Source organism: Arachis ipaensis, chromosome B04, assembly GCF_000816755.2.
Source record: "Arachis ipaensis cultivar K30076 chromosome B04, Araip1.1, whole genome shotgun sequence".
Taxonomy (NCBI): Eukaryota; Viridiplantae; Streptophyta; class Magnoliopsida; order Fabales; family Fabaceae; genus Arachis; species Arachis ipaensis.
The window spans coordinates 99,050,498-99,076,327 of NC_029788.2; the positions used below are offsets into that span (position 1 = coordinate 99,050,498).

The 25,830-nt window shown below is 37.8% G+C and overlaps 1 protein-coding gene across 1 annotated transcript; it reads left to right on the forward strand.

Moving 5' to 3' along the window:
• Positions 17,246-17,896, forward strand: LOC107636749. Its single transcript, XM_016340241.1, has one exon. It carries the CDS (start codon positions 17,246-17,248, stop codon positions 17,894-17,896), a length of 651 nt encoding a protein of 216 aa, XP_016195727.1.

Below are 25,830 nucleotides of genomic sequence, written 5' to 3' on the forward strand. Positions count from 1 at the left end.
TCCCTAACCATGTCCTTGTGGCGTGAAGGTGTCAAGTGAAGAACTTGAGATTGAGCGGTTAAAGTCATGGTCCAAAGCAAAAAGAGTGTGCTTAAGAGCTCTGGACACCTCTAACTGGGGACTTTAGCAAAGCAGAGTCACAATATGAAAAGGTTTACTCAGTCATGTGTCTGTGGCATTTATGTATCCGGTGGTAATACTGGAAAACAGAATGCTTAGGGTCACGGCCAAGACTCATAAAGTAGCTGTGTTCAAGAATCAACATACTGAACTAGGAGAATCAATAACACTATCTGAATTCTGAGTTCCTATAGATGCCAATCATTCTGAACTTCAAAGGATAAAGTGAGATGCCAAAACTGTTCAGAAGCAAAAAGCTACAAGTCCCGCTCATCTAATTGAGACTAATCTTCATTGATATTTTTGAAATTTATTGTATATTCTCTTCTTTTTATCCTATCTTGTATTTAGTTGCTTGGGGACAAGCAACAATTTAAGTTTGGTGTTGTGATGAGCGGATAATTTATACCCTTTTTGGCATTGTTTTTACATAGTTTTTAGTATATTTTAGTTAGTTTTTATCATGTTTTTATTATTTTTTATTTAAAATTCACAATTCTAGACTTTACTATGAGTTTGTGTATTTTTCTATGATTTCAGGTATTTTCTGGCTGAAATTGAGGGACCTGAGCAAAAATCTGATTCAGAGGCTGAAAAAGGACTGTAGATGCTGTTGGATTCTGACCTCCCTGAACTCAAAGTGGATTTTCTAGAGCTACAGATGCTTAATTGGTGCGCTCTCAATTGCTTTGAAAATTAGACATCTTGGGCTTTCCAGAAATATATAATAGTCCATACTTTGCCCGATATTTGATGGCCCAAACTGGCGTTCAAAGTCAGCCTAAAAATTCTGGCGTAAAACGCCCAAACTGGCACCAGAATTGGAGTTAAACACCCAAACTGGCACCAAAGCTGGCGTTTAACTCCAAGAACAGCCTAAGCACGAAAAAGCTTCAATGCTCAGCCCAAGCACACACCAAGTGGGCCCCAGAAGTGGATTTCTACACTATCTGCACTTAGTTACTCATTTTCTGTAACCCTAGGTTACTAGTTTAGTATAAAAACTACTTTTAGAGATTTATTTAACATCTTTGGATCTTTGTATCGAAATTTACATACTTTATCAGAGATCATTGTACACGTTTGGAGGCTGGCCTCACGGCCATGCCTAGACCTCTTTTCACTTATGTATTTTCTACGGTGGAGTTTCTACACCCCATAGATTAAGGTGTGGAGCTCTGCTGTTCTTCATGAATTAATGCAGTTACTATTGTTTTTCCTTCAATTCACGTCTACTTCTTCTCCAAGATATACTCTTGTTCTTAATTCAGTTAAGTCAGAATGAAAGAGTGATCCGTGACAATCACCCACTATCTTCGTTACTCGCTTAGCCAAGATCCGCGTGCCTGACAACCACAAGCGGTCTACATGATGTTCAACGTAGTCATTGGACGACAGCCGGAGTATATTCTCTTGGGTCTCTAATCAACGATTCACATCGTCTCTCCTGACAACAGAGCATCTGAATCTGAGATTAGAACCTTCGTGGTATAGGCTAGAACCATAGGCAGCATTCCTGAGATCCGAAAAGTCTAAACGTTGTCTGTGGTATTTCGAGTAGGATCTGGGAAGGGATGAATGTGACGAGCTTCAAACTTGCAAATGTTGGGCGTAGTGACAGTGTGCAAAAGGACAATGGTCCTATTCTGACACTAGCGGAAACCGACAGATGATTAGCCGTGCGGTAGCTGTACATGGTATTTTTCATCCGAGACGAGGAATTTGACAGTTGATTAGCCGTTCAGAGATCGTACATGGATTTGTTTTCATCTGAGAGGATCATATAGCTTGCCATGGAAGGAGGTAACGCATGGTTTGAAGGAGGTAATAGGAAAGCAGAGGTTCAGAAGCAACAAAGCATCTCCATACGCTTATCTGAAATTCCCACCAATGAATTACATAAGTAACTTTATTTTATTTTATGTTTTATTTATATCTTAATTATTAAAACTTCATAACCAATTTAATCCGCCTGACTGAGATTTACAAGGATGACCATAGCTTGCTTCAAGCCGACAATCTCCGTGGGATCGACCCTTACTCACGTAAGGTTTATTACTTGGACGACCCAGTGCACTTGCTGGTTAGTTACGCAGAGTTGTGAAGAAGTGTTGAGATCATGATTCCGTGTACCACTTGTTGTAAATGTTGCCTACAAGTCCTTTTAGGTTCAGGATCAAAGTCTAACAAAGGTTCCTTGTTCCTGTTCCTGCTCATAAACAGACAGAAAACAAGAAAAGATGGGATTACTAAATAACCTATGTAAAATAATAAAATAAAATTACTAAATAAATAAATAAATAAAAATTCGAAAATAATAATTGAATTTAAATAAAAAAATTCAAAAATTAATCAAGAAAAATAAATAGGAAAATTAAAATAAAATTAACTAGGTGACACCAAACTTAATTTCATAAATTAAAGGAAAAAATATTAGTGCTATATAAAAAAATTTTTCCAAAATAATAAACAGAATTTAAATAAAATTAAAACTAAAACGCCTAATCTAAGCAATCAAATAACTGATAGTTGTTAATCACTATTAATTTCCCCGGCAACGGCGCTAAAAACTTGGTGCGGTGTTTGTAACCCACTAACTTACCGGCAAGTGCACCGGGTCGTACCAAGTAATACCTCAGGTGAGTGAGGGTCGATCCCACGAGGATCGATGGATCAAGCAACAATAATTGAGTGATAAGCTTAGTCAGGCAAACAAAAAGTAATGTTTGGGCAACATAAAAGACATTAAACAATATAAAGAATATTGAAGGAAGGCAAGTAAATGAGTTGGGAATGAGATATGGAGAAAGCAGTTAAGACTTCAGAGTTATCTATTTTTCCGGATTAACTTTTCTTACTAACTATTTTAATCATGTAGGATTTAATTTATGGCAAACTATATGTGACTAGACCCTAATTACTTAGACCTTTCTAGTCTCCTCTAAAATTCATTAACTGCCAATTTCTTGGTCAATTAATTCCAATTAGAAGCTGCATGATCAAATTTCAGTTTATATGCCACAAAAACTCTAATTACCCAAAAATAAAAGGATTATATGTCACATATCCTGTTAAATCCAAATAATTAAAATTTAGGAGAATATGTTTTCAAGCTGTTGTTCAAGTAAAGAGCTTTTCCAAGTTATACAAGAACTCAAATAGAAAGAGGGTCATACTTCCGTTCCACCCAAATTCATAAGATAAAGAGCGAAAATAATTCTTAAATTGCAAATCCATACATGAATTAAAATAGAAAAAGTAATAAAATCAATCTATACAAATAGACAGAGCTCCTAACCTTAACAATGGAGGATTAGTGGCTCATGGTTCAGAGAAAAATAGGATTCTGATAAAATGTATTTTGGTAGTCTGGAATGGGGATCCCCTAAAAGAGAAGTTTCTTTTCCCTTTATATCAAATCTTAATTAATTTAAAATCTATTATCTCAAACTAAAATAATATCTTTTTCTAAAATTGAAATTTGAATTTAAATTAGAATTAATTAACAAGTCTTTAGCTGATGGGTGGGGACCACTTGTTTTGTCCATTCTACAGCTTCTAATCTGTGTTTTCTGGGCTGGAAACAGGGTCAAAACAGCCCAGAAATCACCCCCAGCATTTTTCTGCATTTTCTGCACGTGGCGCATGTCATGTGTACGCGTCGGTCATGCGTACGCGTTGATGGTCTTCTTCGTGTGTCACGTGCACGCGTCAGCCACGCGTACGCGTTGCTGAGCAAATCTTCAAATCACGCGTACACGTCAGTCATGCGCACGCATCGCCATGGAAAGCTCCAAATCACGTGCACGCATCTGTCATGCGTACGTGTCGCTCCTTGCTGCCATCTTCTTTAACTCTTGTGCTGCAGAAACTCCATCAAATCCTGCCGAATGCTACCTAAAATAAACAAAATTGCAAAAGACTCAAAGTAGCATCCATATTGGCTAAAAGATAATAAATTCTTTATTAAACTCAACAAATTAGATGCAAATTCACTAGGAAAAGATAGGAAAGATGCATACGCATCACGTTTTATGTTCTGCATTTTCATATCTTGAGTAGTTTTCTTGTTAGGAATTGCATTATGCTTGTTATCACTCATCTATCTTGAATTCTGTTTGGTTTCCCTTTTTGCATCAATAAGAGAAAATGTTTGAAATAGAAAGTGATTGTTCAATGTGGTAGGAATTAGAATAAAGTTTTGTGGTGGTAATTGCTTGATTAAATGGAAAGCTCAATAATAAAAGCTGCATAATAGAGTGTTCTTTGTAGTGTGAACTTGGTTGCTGTCATAAAACCTTTCATTAATGAAATTCCCTAGAAAATGAAGCAAAGTAAGAAAGAAAAAGAAAAGAAAAGCCAAAAATTGGCAAAGAAACAAACAATAAGGCTAGACACCAATAGCTTGGACCTTAGGACATATGTCTGTGGTGCTTTTTGTACTAGGATATGCTTGGACAATTAGGTTCCGAGGAGTCTTTTAAAACTTGGTAACTTGGATTAACTAATCCGGGATTACCAACCAAAAGTCCATCATCAAGAGCAACCTAGCTACAAAGCATTTAGTGATCCAAAGAGATGCTGGGCATCAATGTTCCTAAGAGGATTTGTTAGCCAAGTGTTTATAGTGAAGAAGTATTGAGCAAAATTAAGCCAAAAGGCTGCTGCAACATTTGACACTAAGTTATCATTAAGAAATAAGCTTTCTAAGCAAAAGAAAGAAGGAAAAATAGCCAAAAGGCTGCTGCAACACTTGACACTGAGTTATCATTAAGAAATAAGCTTTCTAAGCAAAAGAAAGAAGGAAAAACCAAAAGGGATCAATCAAAGAGCAAGGCATTATGACAGCAACTCTAGTGAATCATCAAAAAGGCATTTCTTACCTATCAGCAAAGAATAATTGAGCTGCATTTTTGTCTATATAAAACCCCATAGTTCAAATCCTATTATTTGCTAACTAAGGACATGTATGCTTCTCTGTTTCATTTCATTTCTTTTCAATGTTTAATTCTTGCTTGGGGACAAGCAAGGTTTAAGTTTGGTGTTGTGATGACAAGTCATCTTATGCTAGTTTTACAAGCATTTTTTATTAGTTTCATTAGGTTTTATGAAACAGAGTAATTAATTAAAAGATGCAACGATCTAGTGATTTTGGTGGGACTTTGATTAGTTGTTTGGTTGCTTGTAGGTGAGGAAATGATGGAAAGAAGAATTTTTGGCACACTTTTGAAGTTTGAGCATGCTTTGGACCTTAGGCCACGCTTTTAAAAGCGTGGCCCATGACATTCAAGCAAGGAGCACTCAACCAAAGGGAACGTCCATGAACGGAGCGCTCAACCAAAGGGAGCGCTCAGCTAGGCAGCACTCAAAGGAAGCACCAAATGGTGCAGCAAAAACCAAGGCATAGCGTTCAAAGAAGAGAACGCTACGCTGCCTTTCTTTCCCTTTCTGGTGACTCAAAGCAGGGAAATATACAAACCAAGGGTAGCGTTCCAAAATGAGAATGCCACGCTCAAATTTCCTACCTTTTTCGTGCCTCTCATCAAAGAGGAAGCATGCACAATGAAGAGTAGTGCTAAAAAATTTGAGCGTAGCGCTCCCTTTTGCCAACTTTTTCGTGCCTCAACCAAGGAAAACAAAGCTCACCCAGAGAAGCAAAGGAATGTAGCGCTCAAAGAGTGAACGCTAAGTTCACTACACCAAACGGAGCGCTTGATGATCGGGATTCTTGACGGTTTAGAATTTCACTAATGAAAGCTCGTTGCAATATAGTTTCTAAACCAACACTAATCCTTTCATACAAAAATTTGTTTGTTACTAGTACAAATCCCTAAAATCTATAAACCGAAGTATTAAACCTCGGGTCGTTCTCCCTAGGAATTGCAACAAAGTGTCTTGTTATTGGTTATGAGGTATGTTTTGGGGTTTTTGATAAGAGACATGAAAGATAAATGACAAGGAAAGTAAACTAATAGCTAAAAAGGTCTTGGCAAGGTTTGGTGGTCAAGGATCTCTATCCTAATCACTAACCACAACATGAGAATTGGCAAGGATCAATCCCACTAAGTCAACCCCTAACTAATAGTAGAGGAAAGTCAAGTGAGCTATATCAATCCAAGTCCATAAGTCCTAGTTCTCCACCAAATCAATTAGTAAGATCTAGAGTTAATGGCTCCCAATCGTCAATCACTTGGACATTAGCAACTCAAGAGTTCCTAAGTTACCTCCCCAAGCCAAGAGCATAAAATTCTACTCTAAAATCCAACCAAGCATTTTATCAAATACTTGGAAGGCATAAAAGGAAAACATAGTAAAATTACAAGGAAAGTAAATCTACACTACTCAATTGCAAGGAATTAAACAATAACAATTCAAATGAACAATAAAGGAACATGAAAACATAAATTGCATTAAAGAAAAATAAAAGAACAAAAGTGCATCAACATAAAAGTAAAGGATTACAAGAATTAAATGCAAAACTAGAGAGAGGAGAAGTAGAGGAAGAAGAATTGATAAAGGAAAAGTAAATCAAAGCATGAAATTAACCTAGATCTAAGAAATTATAATCTAGATCTAAAACCTACTCCCAATCCTAGAGAGAAGTGAGAGCTTCTCTCTCTAAAACTACTCTAAACTAATCCTAATGTGTGTAAATGATGGAATGATGTGTTCCCCTTCAATCCTTGGTCTTTTAAAGCTTTTCCCGCCAAAAACTCAGCTCCAAATGGGGCCAGAAACCCTCCAAAATTGCCAGGCACGAGTTCTTCTTTAAAAATCACCTGCGGCCTTCGGCGCGTACGCGCACAGTGTGCGTACGCGTCCCTGGAGAAATTTGCAATCCGCGCATAGGCGCATAGTACGCACGCGCGTCCATGGACTTTTTCCAAATCTTTGGCTTTTTATGATTTCTCCACGTTGTATACTTTCCTTTCACTCCTTTGATTCATTCCTATCCCTTTTCAACCTGAACTCACTTAACAAAAAAATCAAGGCATCTAGTGGAATCAAGGGTGAATTGAATTTAGCTAATTAAGGACCTAGAAAGCATGTTTTCACACTTAAGCACAAATTGGGAGACAATCATGAAACCATGCTATTTCATTGAATAAATGTGGGTAAAAGGTGATAAAATCCCCTAAAATCAATACAAGATAAACCCTAAATATGGGGTTTATTAGCGCTCCCCTGGGAGCTAACCCATGCCTCCAACCCAACTTGAACCAAAGCCAACCGGACCTATCTTTCTTCAAATCCAAAAAACCAAAAGGCCCACTCCAAGCTTTAAAGACCAAAATAGAAAGTGTATAAATAGGAGTTAATTCAATTTGTAAAAGAACCTTTAGCTCATTTTTTAGTTTTCGCTTTTTAATTTTCCTTGTTTTGAATTTGGGATTTGGGAATTGGATCTAGCTTTCTATTTTCATTTTCTTTTCTTCTGCAACTTCTACTGTCTGTTTTTGGATTTTGAATTGAGATTGAAAAGCTCTATTGATTCTAAATCTGAGAATCATCTTTCACTCTTTTTCTCAATTGTTCTAAGAATTGGATCTGAGTTTAGTTTTCTGTTTTCATTTTCTTCTTCTGCAACTTCTACTTTTGAGTTTTTGAATTGAGATTGAAGAATTCCATTAAATCTGGATCTGAGAATCATCTTTGCTTTCCTTTCATATAGTTTTGGGAATTGGAGAATTGGATCTAAGTTTCATTTACTGTTTTCCTTTTCATTTCTACTGCAATTACTTTTCTGCTTGATCAAGAGAGTAATTGAGATCTAGATCTGCTTTCTAATCTCATTTCTCTTCTTCGATCTTCAATTTCTTTTTAGGATTTCATAATTGAGTTAAGTTTTCTTGCTGGTTTTTTCTTCAAGCAATTTTACATTCCTGTTTGGCTGCTGAGCTGAATTTCTTCATCTCAAAGCCCTCTGATCTTCTTTAACTTGCAATTTCTTGTTGAATTCTGAATCCCAGTACCCAAATTCCTTTTACTCTTCAAGAAATTTAAATTTCTCAGCAATTTAGATTCAATAGTTTACCTTTCTTACACTTTAAGTTTCTACAATTTACTTTTCTTGCAATTTAAGTTTCACCTCTTTTACCTCTTCTGCACTTTATTCTTCTGCTCAATTTACCTTCTGCACCTTTATTTACTTGCAATTTAGCTTCTGTTAATCAAAATCACTCAATTCATCAAATATTTTCTTAACTAAATTCATCACCTAACTAAAATTGCTCAATCCATCAATCCCTGTGGGATCGACCTCACTCTTGTGAGTAATTAATACTTGATGCGACCCGGTACACTTGCCGGTGAATTTTGTGTGGAATCGTCTTTCCACCCATCAATAGATCTTTCTAAGATTTTAGTTATTAGAATTTTGTTGTAAACCACGCCCCTAATCAATTATGAGATAAGTGATGTTTTGACATGTTGCTAGGTAACATTAGAGTATAGCCATGATGAGGGTGTACATCTTTTTTAACAGAGTTCTCATTTAGAAGAAAACAAGTTGGATAAGAACCTTGTGATGAGACATGACATGGAGTATTAGATCTAACGAAAATGGATAATGACAGTTAGTCAATTGAGAATTGTGGAGTACTAAAGATTTTGCTTAAGTAATAAGATCGAAGGTTAATGATGTGTGGAAAAGGTCAAAGAGGATAATTATAAGAGTGAAATTTTAATTCTTATTGATAAGAAAGGTTGGACGTTTTGGAGATTTAGAGCATGAAATCCATATGCATGTGGCATTACAAGGAGTTGTCGAGTATTGGATTTTGGAGAAAAGTCTCACTAATCTCATAATCCGGAAGCCAATATCAATCTAGTGAGTCGATTCGACATCGAGGAAGTGTTAAGTCTTGAGTGACTCAAGGAAGAAAGAATTTTGGCTCGCAATGAGTTTGCCAAGATATTGGAGCAATATGGGGCGATAAAGTTTCATTCGAATTCCTTATTGGGTTTTGGATTTGTAGGTTTGGCGTTTTGTGAAGTTTTATGGTTATAGTGGATTTAAGAATTATGAAATCAAGAGGCATAATTAAAGTCGCATGAATTGTTAATGAACTTAATTAAATTGGATTGTTGATGAGTGATTATGCTTGAGATTTGCAAAGTTGTAATCTAACTGGAAGTGAGGTTAGTCTTTCTTAAGACTTATGGGATAGTTAGGAGAAAATGAAAGAAACATAGAGATAGATCACGTTGAAGAGTTTGGATATTTGAAGAGGAAGTTGGATGAAGTTTTAGTTTGAGGTAAAGATATACTTTGATGTTAGACATTTGAGTTGATTCTTGGTGTTGCAAACTTTGAAGTCCTCGAGTGAGTAGTTGGAAGTCAAAGTTGATGAAGATATATGAATCAAGATTTAATTTATGCAAACTGTGGTTGATAGATGTAATAAGTTTAGGAGTATTTATGTTTGAGGTTCGAAGGGTTGAGGATCTAAAGTTGAAGGGATAGTCATTTCTTGGAAACTCATCAGAAGGTTACGAGAGAAAAGAGGTTATAGAGTTAGAATGTATTCAGAAGGTTGATGGACCGAGAAGAGAATTCGAAAAGAATTGAAGTTAAAGAGCTTTTGATATAAGACGAGGTCTTAATTATGACGCTGGATGATCGAATGTACTTGAAATGAAGTGATGAACGAGTAGGAAAGTGGCAAAGCTTTTATTTGTTAAGAGAACAAGAGTGTGTGAACGTCGTCCACATCATTTTAACACGAACCTATCATATATGTTTTGTAACTTTTGCACCTCGTTGTACCTTTTCCCTCCTGTTTTATAACAAGTTAAGACTATGTAAATTTTTACATCTCGTCAATTTCGAGGGTAAAATTTTTTATAAGGTGGGTAGAATATAAGACTTCGAATTTTGGAAGTTCTATTATGAATCATTTTCGATTTATTTTATTTGTTCAAGATTTTATTTTCAAAAATTCTTTTATTAAAGATAATTAAATCTAATATTTGGTAATTTGAGTTTAAATAATTAGTACTCAGAGAATTTTATAGTAATTGAGTAATTTCCATGGTTAAAATTTAAAGTTTTAGTAATGAAAAATAATAAGAATTTTATATGATTTAATTTAAATAATTGAGATTTGAAATTTAATATTTTAAGTTTATGAAAAAAAGAATTAAGTAGAGTATTTCTAATTTTAAATTCGAGTACTTATTTTAAATTAATTAGTAACTAAAGATAGTTTCTATTGTATAGATTTAATCCTAATTACTATTTTATCTCCTAATTTTAGTAAAATTCCCAAACTACTCTTACCCCTCTTTTTCCAAAAATCGAACCCTAACCCTATTACAACACACATACATACACACTTAGCCGCCACACTCTCTTACAGCTCCCACCCTTGCATACGCTCAGAGAAAAAAAGAAAAGAAGAAAGGAAGAGAAAAAGAGAAAGAGATGGGAAGGAAGAAGAAGAGAGGGGGAAAGATAGCACCGGCCGACCTCGGAGCCGTCGTCGCCATCGAGCACGAGATGGAAGGAGAGAGAGATGCGATTGAGGAAAGGAAGGAGGAGCTGTGTCCCGTCGTCGCCATCGTGCCCATCGCCACTGCTGCCGTTGATTGAAGCCATCGTCGTCCCGGTTGAGGCCATACACTACAGGAAAAATGTTGAGTACCATCAGATTTACCGTCAAATTTATCAAATAAATCTGCTAGTAAAAGGATTAATGTCGGATTCACCGTCGTCCTTGGGTTGACGGTATAAATGTCTCCGAAAATGGCTTACCGGTGGATTTTTGTTGCTCAACGCTAATTACTGGCGGAGTTATTGGGGCGGATTTTTGGAATATCCACAACTTAACCGGCAAGTGCATCGGGTCATCCAACTAATACCTCAGGTGAGTGAGGGTCGATCCCACGAGAATTTTCGGACTGAGCAAGCAATGGTTATCCTATTGGACTTAGTCAGGCAAACAGAACAAAGAGTTGTTGTTATAAATGCATAAAAATAATAAGCAATTAAGAAAAGTAATAAACAGTTTGGTGTGAAATCAACATACGAAAACAGTTAAGGTCTCGGAGATGTTTACTTTTTCTGGATTAAAATATCTTACCGACTATTTTAACAATGAATGATTCATTCTATGGCAAAACATAAGTGTCTAAATCCTAATTGCTTAGCGATTTAGCCTCCTCTAACCTTCATTAACCGCCACTCTCGTGGTCACCTAACTCAGATTAGAGGGTAAAGTTCGTACCATGAAGGCCCTAATCACCCAAAACCGGCTGAATAGATGTTGCTTTTCCCCATCGGTTTGTGTAATTAGCCATCTAAGAGGAATATTTTCAAGCTGTAGTTCAAGCGAGATAACTCTCTCAAGAATCACAAGAACTCATGTAGAAAAGGGTCATACTCTTGTTCCACCCAGTTCATAAAATTAAGAACGAAAACAATGCTAATTAGAATTGAATCAAACATAAATTAAAATAGAAGAATAATAGTTCTAATCTATAGAAATAAACAGAGCTCCTAACCTTAACCAGGAGGTTTAATTGCTCATAACTTACAGAAAATTAGGGTTTTGAAAAGTACGGAAGGAAGAAGATCCTAAACCTAAGTGATCTTTTCCTTTAAATACTAACCTAATTTGATAAGAAAATAAATAAAATAATAAATTCTAAACCTAAAAAATATTGTTTGTAATTAAAAATTATAAAAAGAAAATAAAAATACGCTAAGGGGTGCAAAATCTACTTGAGAGGCCCAAAGAGGTGTAAAATAGATTGATGCTGGCGTTTAACTCCAGAGATGGACGTTAAATACCAAGGGGGAGTGCAACGTTCCTGGCCTGTGTCCCCTGCTGGTGTGAAACACTGGGTGGGCATTCAACGCCCAGGGGGGACACTGACAGCATTTTCCTTTCTAGCTCCAAACTCCACCAAACTGCTCCGAATTTCACCTAAAAGCATAAAAACACAAGAAAACTCAAAGTATCATCCAAAAGTGATTTTTGCACTAAAATCAAGTAAAAATAAATAAAATATAACTAAAAATAACTAGAAAATGATGCTAAAAAGGGTATAAGATGCTCACGCATCAATTATCGTCGATCTTTTTCAATGGTTTGTCAAGTTTGTGTTGATGGTTACCGTCGGATGTGTCCGACCATAACGTTGGCGCCATTTCATGTGTTTAGGCGCCAAAGTTACCGTTGGATAACGTTGATGTTAAATCCAACGGTAATGTTAAATGTATAAACTCTGAATTTTTTTTTGTCAAAGTTAAGCCACAATTAGGATAGTCTTATTAACACAATTGTTAGCAGAAATTTATCATTACCAGAAATTAAGAAATAATTTTATTAAAAAATAAATGGTCTGAACAAAATAAAATGTTACAAATATAGAATACAATGATGTAAAGACAAATAAAAATGCATAAAAGCCTAAATCCTACCGATCCCATTAGTCTTCGTCGGCGTTGTGGTCCCCCTGCTCAGGCGGCGAAGGAGGTGCTGCCGTCGGTGGCCCACCACCAACGTCGTCACTAGAACCAGCAGCGCCACTGCCTCCAGTGTGCATCTGCTGGCTGTACTCCTCTATCTATTATCACAACCGATTGAGCTGCTTCAGCTTCTCTGCCAGGTCAGAGCTGATGGTAAAGCATGGAAGAATCTCTCGATACCTCTGCTCAGAATGCTCCGCCTGCTGGTGAAGCTCCTGTGTTAGCTTTTGCACCTCCTCTTTCAGATCGACAACTTCTTGGCGATCAACAGGGCTGGTGGCAAAGGCAGACGCAAAGGTAGCTGCCAACGCGAAGGAGCGGAGGCCACTAGCAAAGAACGACCGCAACCCGAAATGGCAATTCTTGTGGGGTTCAGAGGCGGTCTCGTGCCAAATAAAAATTTTGATAACATTTTGATAACAAATGAACTGGCAAGTGCACCGGGTCGTCCAAGTAATACCTCAGGTGAGTGAGGGTCAATCTCACGAAGACTGATGGATTGAGAAACAATGGTCGAATGATTGGTTTAGTTAGGCAAACAAAAAAGTTGGTTTGGTGGTTTTCAAAAGCATTAAACAATAAATCAAGAATAAAGAAAGCAAATAATGAGTTTGGTGTAGAAATCAATGGCTAAATCCAACAAGAGATGCTATTTTGAAGAGGTTGAGTTCGGATCCTTGGCGCTAAATGCCAGTTGGGCGTTTAGTGCCCCCAATGGGCAAAGATGTTTCTATTTTAGTTGGTTTGCTGGCGCTAAATGCCAGCTGGGCGTTTAGCTCTCAGAGAGGTAGCTCCAATTCTTCATTTTTTTGCACAAAACTCAGTGAAATTGCTCCGAATTTCACCTAAAATAAATAAAAACACCAAAACACTCAAAGTAGCTGATAAATCACTATTTTATGGTTTATTTTGTTTTAAGTTGAGTGGATTTTATCAAATATTCTCACACTTAGTCATATAATTTGCATATTTTTAAGATTCCTTCCTAATTTTGTGCTATGAATGAAAACGTGCTTCCAGGGCCTTAAAATTACTAATTTTTAATCATCTCTTATTACCATTCGATGCCATGATGTGTTTGTTGAGTGTTCTCAGGGTTATAGGGCAAGAATGGCATGGAAGATGAAGTAGAAGCATGCTAAAATGGAAGGAACACAAGAAATTGGAGATTGGATAAGGTGCTCCCGACGCGTACGCATGGATGACGTGTACGCGTGACCAGGTGCGGCAGGCTTGGTGCGTAAGTGTGAATGACGTGCACGCGTGACCGGAACATCGTCCAAGCGACGCGTACGTGTAGCTGACACACACATACGCATGACAAGTGTCACATGCCTCATTAAAGAGAAAATGCCGGGGGCAATTTCTGAGCTGATTTTTGGCCTAGTTTCAAGCCCAATTCGAGGATAAGAGGCTGGGAGTGAAGGAGGATGGCACCACTTCATATAACACACTACACACTTTAGTTTTAGTTTGAATTCTAGAAAGAGAAACTCTCACTTCTCTCTACGTTTTAGTCTTCTCAATTCAATTTCACTTGGATCCTTGGATTAGATCTGTGTTAATTCCAATTTTAGATTGCTTTGATTTGTAGTTCTCATTCTCCTATTTTCATTTAGTGTTCTTGTTATTCTAGTTATTTTGGATCTTGAATTTGGATCTTGTTGAGATTGATTTCTATTAATGCATTGAGAAATTTTATGTTCATTGTTGGTAATTGCCTTGTTATTGTTGGTTGGTTGTAGTGGATAGCTTCAATTTGAATTCTCTTTTCAATTTTATATTGTCTTTCATTTTTGCTCACTAAGTATTTGAGGAATTATCATTTATGACTATGGAGTAGATTTCTACTCTTGGCCTGGGGTTGAGCAATTGGAGACTCTTGAATTGTCAAAGTCTTTGTTGATTGATATGTGGAAGTTGCTAGTTGACTTGAATGCCACCAGAGCTAGTCTTTCGTTAGGATTTGCCTAGGATGTGTGGATTAAAGTCAATTGCACCCACTTGACTTTCCTTCATAGTTAGAGGATAACTATGTGGAGTAATAGACAATTCTTGTCACAATTGATGATGATAACGAGGATAGAAATTCCAATTCTCACCCCTAGCCAAGGTTTTTGTATTGATTGATTGTTATTCACCCTTATTAGCTTGATCTCTTAGCTTCTTTTTTTTAATTGTTTGCATTTATTGCTTTAATTTCTTGTCATTTGCTTTTCTTGCATTCAACTCCAAAACCCCAAGAGAACTCCTAACCAATGATGTGCATCTCGTTGTAATTCCTAGGGAGAACGACCCGGGATTAATACTTCCAGTTATTGATTTTATTGTTGTGACACACTTTCTAACTTTGACTTGAGGATCAATTGTTGGTTTAGGCTATGCTTACAACAAGATTCTATTAGTGAATTCTAGACCGACATTAATCTATCACATCAAGTTTTGGCACCGTTGCTGGGGAGTTGCAATGGTGTTATGTTATTGGTTAGTGTAAATATGTTCATATGTGAATAGTTACATTTTTCTTGATTATTTGCTAGTTTGATTGTTAGTTAGGATTCATTTATGCTTAGCAAATTTTTTTGTCATGAGCTCTATGTTGCTTTCATTGAATGACACGTTTATTACCGGATCCGAGCTTAGCTATTTGATCCCGAAATTGAAAGGACTTTATCTCACATTAGGCAAGCTCGGTGTCGTTAGCCTTTGGAGGTGGTGAAGGGGTTTCTGCCAATTCACCAACCTTATCCGAGGTTGAATCCGACGCGTCACTTGAGGAAGGAACTATCTACTCTTTCATTGATACTACTAATAACTCTTCCATTGATTTAGGTACCGATACTATGGCTGCTCTTAGAAGAATCACTCTTAAGGAGGTGGGAGCTCCAGATTTCACTCTCCAACCATTTCAAGTGCATCATCCAAATCTGAATGCCGGTTTTGAGCTAAAGACCGGGTTGATTAATCTACTTCCTAAGTTCCAGGGTCTATCCATTCAAGATCCCATCAAGCACCTTAGAGACTTTCAAACGGCTTGTTCAACTACTAGGCGGTATAGTGCGGATGAGGTTGCCATTTGGTTATATGCCTTCCTATTCTCTCTTGAGGGAAGAGCCAAAGAGTGGTTCTACACTCAACCCGAAAATGTTGTCACTAATTGGAATTTGCTTAGAAGGGAATTTTTGGATAAGTTCTTTCTGCCAGAGTTGACGGATAGGTTGAGAAAAGAAATCTCATGTATTATTCAAGGTGACTTGGAAACTCTCTATGAGTATTGGGAGCGTTTTAGGAAGCTTCTTGATTCATGCCCCTATCACATGATTGATGATTTGGTGTTGATTAGTTACTTTTGCCAAGGCATGAAGCCTTAAGATAAGATCCTTTATGATGCTTCGAGTAATGGCTCTTTGACAAAGTACAAAATGGCGGAGGAAGCTTGGCAACTTATTGCCGACTTGGGAGAATCCACCCAACATGCAAGGCAAAAGAACAATCATCCTAAGACCATCAATAAAGTTTCTTCTAATGAGTCTGCCGTTACCAAGACCTTAGGGGAGATGACCAACATCCTCAAGCAAATCCATCTTAATCAACAACAACCTCCTCCACAACAACAATACCAACCGGTAGCCCCTCAAAGAGTATGTGGAGTTTGTACTTGTAACTCTCACTATACCAATGAACGTCCACAACTCCAAGAGGACAATACCGTGGCGGCCACCAATGCTTACTTCAACCGTCCAAATTAAGGGGGTAACTATCAACAAGGGGGAAATTATAACCATGGGTGGCAAAATCAAGGGTATCAAGACAATTACAACCAATGAGGGAGAGACAATGGTTTAAGTCAAAAGTGGAACAATAATTCCCAACAAAACCGCTATCAACAAAATCCTCCCTACCAACAACAAAACCAAGGTCAAAGATACCAACCACCTTACCAAAGGCAAGCTTAAGTGCCTCAAATCACCCAACCACAAGTCCCCCAAATTACCTACCTTTCTTCTTCCTCCAACCAAGCTCCAATGGGTGATACCCTTCGCATTATTCTTCAAGAGTAAAAGGAATTGCATTCCATTATCCAAGAGCAAAGGGAATCTCAAAAGAAACAAGAGGCATACATGGCCGCTTTGACTGAAGTTATATCCCGTATGGCCCCTCCTTCTACCAATAACCAAAGCGCCTTCCAACCTTCAAACTCAAGTTCACTTCCCTTTCAACCATAGCCCTGCTATCTCCTTGAGGTCCGGCACCATACTACAAGAGAGGAGCTCTAAGAAATCAAAGGCAAAGGAAGCTACTATTGATGAAGACATTGTTGAGGTGGAGGATGTAGGAGATGAAGAAGAGGTACACGAGGTCGTTGAAGAAGAAGTTGCTCAAGCAAGAGAGAGTGGCTCTAAGAAAGAAGATGTGTTGATAGAGTCCATGCCAATCCCATTTCCCACTTTGGCAAAGAAAATCAAAAAGCAAGTGGAGCTAGATCCCAAGATGGTGGATATCCTCAAAAAGGTTGAGGTGACCATTCCCCTTTTTGATGCTATTCGCCAAGTTCCTAAGTATGCTAAGTTTCTAAAGGATTTGTGCATAAACAAGGAAAAGATTAATGAATTAAAAACTATTCCTTTGGGTAGCTCAATTTCCGCTTTAATGGGTGTTATACCGGAGAAATGTGGTGATCCCGATCCATGCTTAGTTTCTTGCACTATAGATGATGTTGAGTTTACGGATTGTATGTGTGATCTTGGTGCTTGTGTGAGCATTATACCTTTGTCTGTTTATAAGGAGTTGGACCTTCCGCCATTAAAAACGTCGGCGGCTTGTTTTGTTTTAGCCGACAAAAGCATTATTTCTGTAGCCGGTATTGTTGAGGATGTCTATGTGAGCATCAAGGGATTAACCTTCCCGATTGATTTCTACATCCTTGAGATGCCTCCTAATGACTCTGGAAAACCGTCATCCATTTTATTAGGGAGGCATTTCTTGAAGACTTCTAGGTTTAAGCTTGATGCATTTTCGAGCACTTACTCTTTTGAGATTGATGGTAGAACCGTGAGCTTCAATTTGGATGAGACTATGAAGCATCCACCAGTGGACCGCTCTATCTTCTGGTGCAATTTGATTGATAAAGTTGTAGTTGAGATCCACCATGAGACTTCTAATGAGATGAGTATGAGTAAGGGTCTAAGTGTGGGAAAGGATTGTGACTATGATGTGGACTTCTCACCACCTCCATTATTGCAAGAAGACTCTAATGAGGAGTGGCAACCTTTCTCTCTTCAATTGAAGTGTGCTTTCTAGGAGGAGGATGAGGTAATTGAGCCGAAAGAAATAAATGCTAATATAGACTTCAACCAACCTCCTAAATTTGATTTATTTGATGACGAAGGAAACTTAGAAGTGGTTGATGAAAGGAGGTTACATGTTGAAGTGGACTTTACCCAACCGCCCAAATTTGATGTGATTGATGATGAGGAAGAGTTTGAGAAGGTGGATAAAGATAGAGCTACAAAGTTTTGATGAGGAAGAATCAAACCACCAAGAAGTGTGATAGTGAGAATTTTAGTTGATGGTATGGAATTTCACAAATAAAATCTCGTTGCAAGTATAGTTCTACACCAACAAACAATCCTTCCAATAAAAAATTTGGTTGTCACAAGTAACAAACCCCAAATAAGAATTAACCGAAGTATTTAAACCTTGGGTCGTCTCACAAGGAATTGCAATGAAATGGTCAATTATTGGTTATGAAGGAACAAGGGGTTTGATTTATAAAAGGGTAATAAAATAAATGACAAGAAAAGTAAATCAAGAATTAATAAAGGCAAGGTAAAGAACTCTTGGCTAGACATAGGTAATTGAGATCACCATCCTTATCTAGAAATCATGTATTGACAATTATGAGAAACCGAGCTCATTAAGTCTACTTACAAAAGCCTTAAGTACGTAATATCTACTCCTAGGCTTGAAGTACGTCAAATGGCTTGATCAACATCAATCCATAAATCCTAACCTAGCTACCAATTAACTTAATAGTAGGCTAGAGTCAATGGTTATCAAATTGACCACTAAGAGTTCTCAAATCACCAATTCAATGAGACCCAATGACTCAAGGTCACTCAATTCTCTTAGCCTAGGCCAAGAGTCAAGAAAACTACTCAAAAACTAGAGAAAATATTTCATCAAATATCTAGAGTGCAATAAATGTAAACATCATAAATTGCAAGAATCAATAAAATCTACCAACTACCAATTGCAAGGAAAGTAAGATCACAACTCAAATCAACAATAAAAGAACATCAAACATTAAATTGCATTAAAAGAGATCTAAATCTAACAAGAGTTCATTAACATAAAAGAGGCATAAAAGGGAAATTAACATGAAAACTAAGAGAATCAAAGTGTAGAAGCATGAACTTGTAAAAAAAAACAAGATGAGAACAATAATCAAAACCTAGATCTAAGATAGAAATAAGCCTAAGAACCCTAATTCTAGAGAGAAAAGGGAGCTTCTCTCTCTAGAAACTAAACTACATGATGCTATTCTACAACTAAGTGCTCCCCCTTTGCTCAATCTTCAATTCTACATCAAATACCCTCATAAATGAGTTCGATTTAGGCCTGGGCAGCTCAGAGATCGCCCCCAGTGTTTTGCCTTTAAGTGAGTCACGTGCGAGCATCGACACGTACGCGTGGGTCAGGAGTGCGCGTCGCTTGGCTATTTCCTATCCATGTGTACACGTCATGTACGCGTATGTGTCGTTGGCAAAAACCTCTATTCATGTGTACGCGTGCTTGATGCGTGCGCATGGCTTGAAAAATCTCCAATGCACGTGTACGCGTGCATGACGCGTGCACGTGGCCCTCAATTCTCCAAAAGCTCATTTCTTCATGAATTCTCCCTTTTGCATGCTTTTCTCTTCAATTCTTTCATCCAATACTTGCCTTATGAACCTTAAATTACTCAACAAACACATCAAGGCATTGAATAGAATTAAAGTGAATTAAAATCACCAATTTAAGGGCCTAAAAAAGCATGTTTTTACACTTTAGCACAAATTAAGGGAGAATTACAAAACCATGCTATTTCATTGAATAAATGTGGGAAAATGTGATAAAATCTCCTAAAATAAGCACAACATAAACCACAAAATTGGGGTTTATCAAAGTGAAGCAACTCATACATGAGCAAATTGAGTGGGTGACAATTTCAGCAAGGAGCTTCATAGGCCCCCATCAATATGCTATCTTGGAAACGGATTCTGAATTTCAAATCCTTCTTGGAATGCTAGATGGTGAGAAAATGAATGTTGAGTGGTAAAGAGACTCAAGGTCCATCAAGGAAGCCAAATCAACACTTGAAGTCCAAGCATGGTGCAAGGAAGAGATGAATGGACTCCAAGGTGTGGTAGGGTATCTCAATGGGAATTCAAGAGTTGAGCCACCCACACGGAATCATAAGGATCACCAAGAAGAAGTTCTTAAAGAATTAACGGACCTCACTTTGGATCCTAAAGAAATTGTGAAGGCCAAAAATTGGTTGAGACTCAAGAAGGAATGGAAGCATAGACCGCCATAACAAGAGCTCATTGACCGTCCAACTTAAGGACATTAAAGAAAAGTGCTAGGTGGGAGACCCCCCACCATGGTATGATTTTCTAGTTACATCTTCTTGTACCTTACTTTTCTTCTTTTTGTTTAGATATATTGATTAGATATAGTAGGAATTTCTTGAATTTGATTAGATATGCTTGCACGTTCATTATTTTATAAAGTTATCAAATATGCTAGTTTGATTACTTTTGGCACTCTTTGTTGTTGTCTTCAATTTTCAAGTGTTTTTGTAATATTTTGCTTATACAGGTGCCTTAATTGTGCTTAAATTATTTTTCCCTATTTTCATGTTCAAAAAAAAAATAAAAGAGGCACTTCACATGTACGCCTGACTGACACATACGCGTGACCCCGCAAACACCACCATGCGAGAATGGTGCAGGGAGGGTGCTGCAACATGGTTCCCCAACAGAGAGTTGTGCTGGAACCAGGGGGTTGGGGTGCCAAGCGCACAACCCACCCCACACGTATGCGTCACGCGTATTTTTTCCTTTCCACGCGTGTGCGTGGCCGACGCCTATGTGTCACTCTGGTTTTATGAATTGTGCTGAAATTTTGCTGCTGCATGGTTCCACAAGCCGAGAGTTGTGTTGGAACGATGCGGGTGTTGTGCGAAGAGCACAAAAAGCTTCCACACGTATGCGTAACTGATGCGTATGCGTCACCCCCTCCTTTTGCTTTCCACGCGTGTGCATGGACGACGCGCACGCGTCCTCAGTTCTGAAGCCTCCCACGCGTACGCATGGTCGACGCATCCGCGTTGCTTCCCGTCCCTTATTTCTTTCTTCTTTCTTCTTTCCTTATTTCTCTCTTTTCCCTCCTTCTTTCCCCTCTCCATCTCTCCCCCTCCCTTTCAAAAAAAAATTTACTTTTCCTCTCTCCCTCTTTCTACTTTTCTTTTGCTTGTTACATGTGTTTACCTTTTTGTTTTAATTGCTATTTAGTTTGTTATTTGTAATTAGTTTTTCTTCTTTATCTTCTTGGCTTGTTATTTTCACATGGGTGTTGGTTATTTCATACTCAATTTTTGTGATTTCAATAAATTGCTTTGGTGCCTCTTACTGTTCGGTGATGCATTCCTTGTGCATTCTAACCTTCATATTCTTGTGACATGATGCATGTAGTAGTGGTTTCTCCCTCTCTAACTACATATTCATTTTTTTATGCTTCATTGCTTTGGAATTCGAGTGATTAGTTCTTTTCCTATATCCTCATTATTCTTGCATGTGTTCATCTTCTTGTTTCGATGCTTGAGTTGCTCTTTTCTTGTTCTATACTTGTGTGCCTCCTGACTCATGCATCAAGTGCTAGTGATATGCCTTAATGCTTTTATTGCTTTCTCCCTCACATGTTGTAACTACCATGTAACGGAGACACCCTATTCTTGTTGGCTTTACTCTTTGCTAGCACTTTCTTAATATTTTTTCCTTCTCTCTAAGCTTCAAATTTCCCCCTTTCCCTCCTTTTCAAATTTTCCACTTTCTTGAGCTTTCTTCTTGCCTCACTATTTGAACTTCATTCTTGGGATTTGAATTAGTGGAATTCATGAATACATGACTATCTGAGCCTATTTGCTCATATATATTCTTGGAGATTGATTTACTCTTAACCACGTAGGTTGAAGCATTTTGCATTTAGTTTTATGCATGTAGATAGGTTGCATCTAATAAATCCTACCACTTCTCTTCACCCCTTTATTACTTCTCTTGAACTTAGAATGAGGACATGCTAATGTTTAAGTATGGGGAGATTGATAAATCACTATTTTATGGTTTATTTTGTATTGAATTAAGTGGATTTTGTCAAATATTCTCATACTTAGTCATATAATTTGTATGTTTTTAAGATTCCTTCCTAATTTTATGCTATGATTGAAAACATGCTTCCAGGGCCTTAAAATCACTAATTTTTAATCCTCTCTTATTACCATTCAATATCGTGATGTGATTGTTGAGTGTTCTCAATGTTATAGGGTAAGAATTGCATGGAGGATGAAGTAGAAGCATGCTAAAATGGAAGAAACACAAGAAATTGGAGATTGGATAAGCTGGTCCTGACGCGTACGCATGGATGATGTGTACGCGTGACCAGGTGCGGCAAGCTTGGCGCGTAAGCGTGAATGACGCGCGCGCGTAACTGGAACATCGTCCAAGTGATGCGTACACGTGGCTGACGCTTACGCGTGACAAGTGTCATGTGCCTCATTAAAGAGAAAACGCCGGGGGAGATTTTTGAGCTGATTTTTGGCCCAGTTTCAAGCCCAATTCGAGGATAAGGGGCTGGGAGTGAAGGAGGATGGCACCACTTCATACAACACACTACACACTTTAGTTTTAGTTTTAGTTTGAATTCTAGAGAGAGAAACTCTCACTTCTCTCTAGGTTTTAGTCTTCTCAATTAAATTTTACTTGGGTCCTTGGGTTAGATCTGTGTTAATTCTAATTTTAGATTACTTTAATTTGTAGTTCTCATTCTCCTATTTTCATTTAGTGTTCTTGTTATTCTAGTTATTCTAGTTATTTTGGATCTTGAATTTGGATCTTGTTGAGATTGATTTCTATTAATGCATTGAGGAATTTCATGTTCATTGTTGTTAATTGCCTTGTTATTGTTGGTTGGTTGTAGTGGATAGCTTTAATTTGAATTCTCTTTTCAATTTTATAATGTCTTTCATTTTTGCTCACCAAGTATTTGAGAAAATGTTATTTATGACTATGGAGTAGATTTTTACTCTTGGCCTGGGGGTTGAGCAATTGGAGACTCTTGAATTGTCAAAGTTTTTTGTTGATTGATATTTAGAAGTTGCTAGTTGACTTGAATGCCACCAAAGCTAGTCTTTCATTAGGATTTGACTAGGACGTGTGGATTAAAGTCAATTGCACCCACTTGACTTTCCTTCATAGTTAGAGGATAACTAAGTGGAGCAATGAACAATTTTTGTCACAATTGATGATGATAATGAGGATAGGAATTCCAATTTTCACCCCTAGCCAAGGTTTTTATATTGATTGATTGTTATTCACCCTTGTTAGCTTGATCTCTTAGCTTCCTTATTTTAATTGTCAGTGTTCATTGCTTTAATTTCTAGTCATTTGCTTTTCTTGCATTCAACTCCAAAAACCCCAAGAGAACTCCTAACCAATGATGTGCATCTCGTTGTAACTCCTAGGGAGAACTCCCCGGGATTAATACTCCCGGTTATTGATTTTATTGTTGTGACACACTTTCTAAATTTGACTTGAGGATTAATTGTTAGTTTAGGCTATGCTTACAACGAGATTCTATTAGCGAATTTTAGACCGACACTAATCTATCACATCAGTAGCATCCAAAGAGTATTTTTGCACTAAAATATAATAAAACTTAATAAATGCTAACTAAAAATGACTAGAAAATCAGTAGAAAAATGGTACAAGATGCTCATGCATCACAACACCAAACTTGAATTGTTGCTTGTCCTCAAGAAACTAAAACAATATAGGATTGAGAAAAGAAGAGAAAAATCCCCAAGACTTGAGTGTTCATTTAAGCTCATGTCTAAGCACTGAGTAGGGCTAATGACACTCTAACTCTAAATAGATTCGACATGTCACGATCCTTTGAAGCTCAGAAATATTGATGTCTCTCAGCACTAGAACTCGGATGATGTTATGGATTCTTTTCTTTAGGCTCTAATTGATCCTTGAACACAACTTTCTCTTTTGTTTTCTTTTGGTGCTTTGCGCCTTGAGCCCATCCGTGACTCTAAGTATTTTTTCCTCAAGCTGAACTTGATACAAGAATACCACAAGCACTTAAATGAGGAACTTCTTGAATTCTAATTTTTTTTCTTTAACTTTCTCTCAGTCAGTGGTGCTCAGAGCCTTTGGCATACTTTGTAATTACAATTGGACACGACTCTTGGTGCTCTGTCTCAAGGGTTACTTGACACATTCACACCACAAGTATATAGTTAGAGAAAAACCACCTTTTTGAGCTTTAGATCAATTTTGACCCTCCTAACCATTGATGCACAGAGCCTTGGACTTTTTTTTTGTTTTCTTTTTGCTATTTGTTTTGCTTCAAGGATCAATGTTTTACTTGGTTAGAGAATCCATAATACTTCTCTAAGTTCCTGTACCTGAAGAACCAATATTCCTGACTCCAAAATCAAATATGCAGTATTCAGTCATACAATCAGAGTTAAAGATAATACCACCACATCAAAGTGATCAGAACAATCTCATAATATATAACTCAAGCCTCATGAATTTTACTATTTCTTTTCTTTTTCTTTTGATTTTTCAAGCTCAGTGACCAATACATGAGATATCTTTCAAAATAAATATGAAATAATAAAAATAAATAACTGAACTAGAAAGCAATAAAAGACTACTAGTGATCATGCAAAAGCTTAAATAGAAAAATAGAAAATAAGATAAAAAAAGTGAAGAACAGATAATAAGAAAAAAATAAGATAAAGAAACTCAACCAACTAGTCATGGCAGCTGCTGCTCCCTCCTGGGAATCCTCTTTGGTGCTTTAGCTCATCTATGTCGCGCCTCTGCTTCAGCTGCTCCTCCACTAGTTGATGGAAGAGGGTTGAGTGGTCCTGATGCTCGATCCTCAGCTGATCAACAGATGATGTCTGCTCCCCAATAGATGTGGTCAAATGGTCCCAGTTGTCACGGAGAGGGAAATTGATTCCCTGAGGCATCTCTGGAAACTCCTGTTGAGGAGGAAGAACTGGCTCCTGTGGTGGTGCATGCCCATGCTCCCTAGCATACTCCACATCTTCCGAGTGATAGGTCGGTCAATGTCCATAGGGGTATCACCATCAATGCAGACTCGGGCCTTAGCACACAAACGGAAGATGAGGTAAGGGAAGACCAACCTCGCAGAGGTGGAAGCCTTCTCGGCTATCCGGTACAGTTCCTGAGGAATCACGCAGTGTACTTCCACCTCATTATCGAGCATGATGTAATGAATCATGATTGCTCGGTGCACTGTAACCTCAGACTGATTGCTTATGGGGATGATGGAGCACTGAATGAACTCCAACTATCCTCTAGCAACCGGCTTCAGGTAATGCCTACCCAGCTGGTACGGCTGACCTCTGGCATCCCTCCTCTACTGTACTCTGGCGAGGCATATGTCTGTGAGGATCTGGTCCAGCCTCTGATCAATGTTGACCCTCTGAGTGTAAGAGTGAGGGTCATCTCGGGATGGTGGCAGGTGAAATATCTCCCTCACCCTCTCAGGACTGAACTCCATAATCGCCCATCGAGCCATAGTGCACCAGCTCTTTGGATCTGGGTTAACGCTAGTGACATGCTTATAGGTCACCCAAGCATTGGCGTAGAACTTCCTGACCATAAGCATGCCCATGTCAGTCATGGGGTTAGTCAAAACTTCCCAACCACTCTCCAAAATCTATTTTTAGATCTCTGGATACTCCTCTGGCTGAAGATCAAAGTGGACCGTGGGGATCACTTTCTTTTTGCTCACTATCTCATGGAAGTGATCTTCGTGAGTCTTGGAAAAAAATCGGGTGAAATCATAAGGACCGGAGGTGAGGGCCTTCTCTTTTCTCTTCCTTGAAGAGGATTCACTAGTTTTGAGTGTCATAGGGATAGTAAAAA

Coding starts and splice junctions, on each gene's coding strand:
- LOC107636749 (XM_016340241.1), top strand. CDS start 17,246: ATGGGTGTTATACCGGAGAAATGTGGTGATCCCGATCCATGCTTAGTT.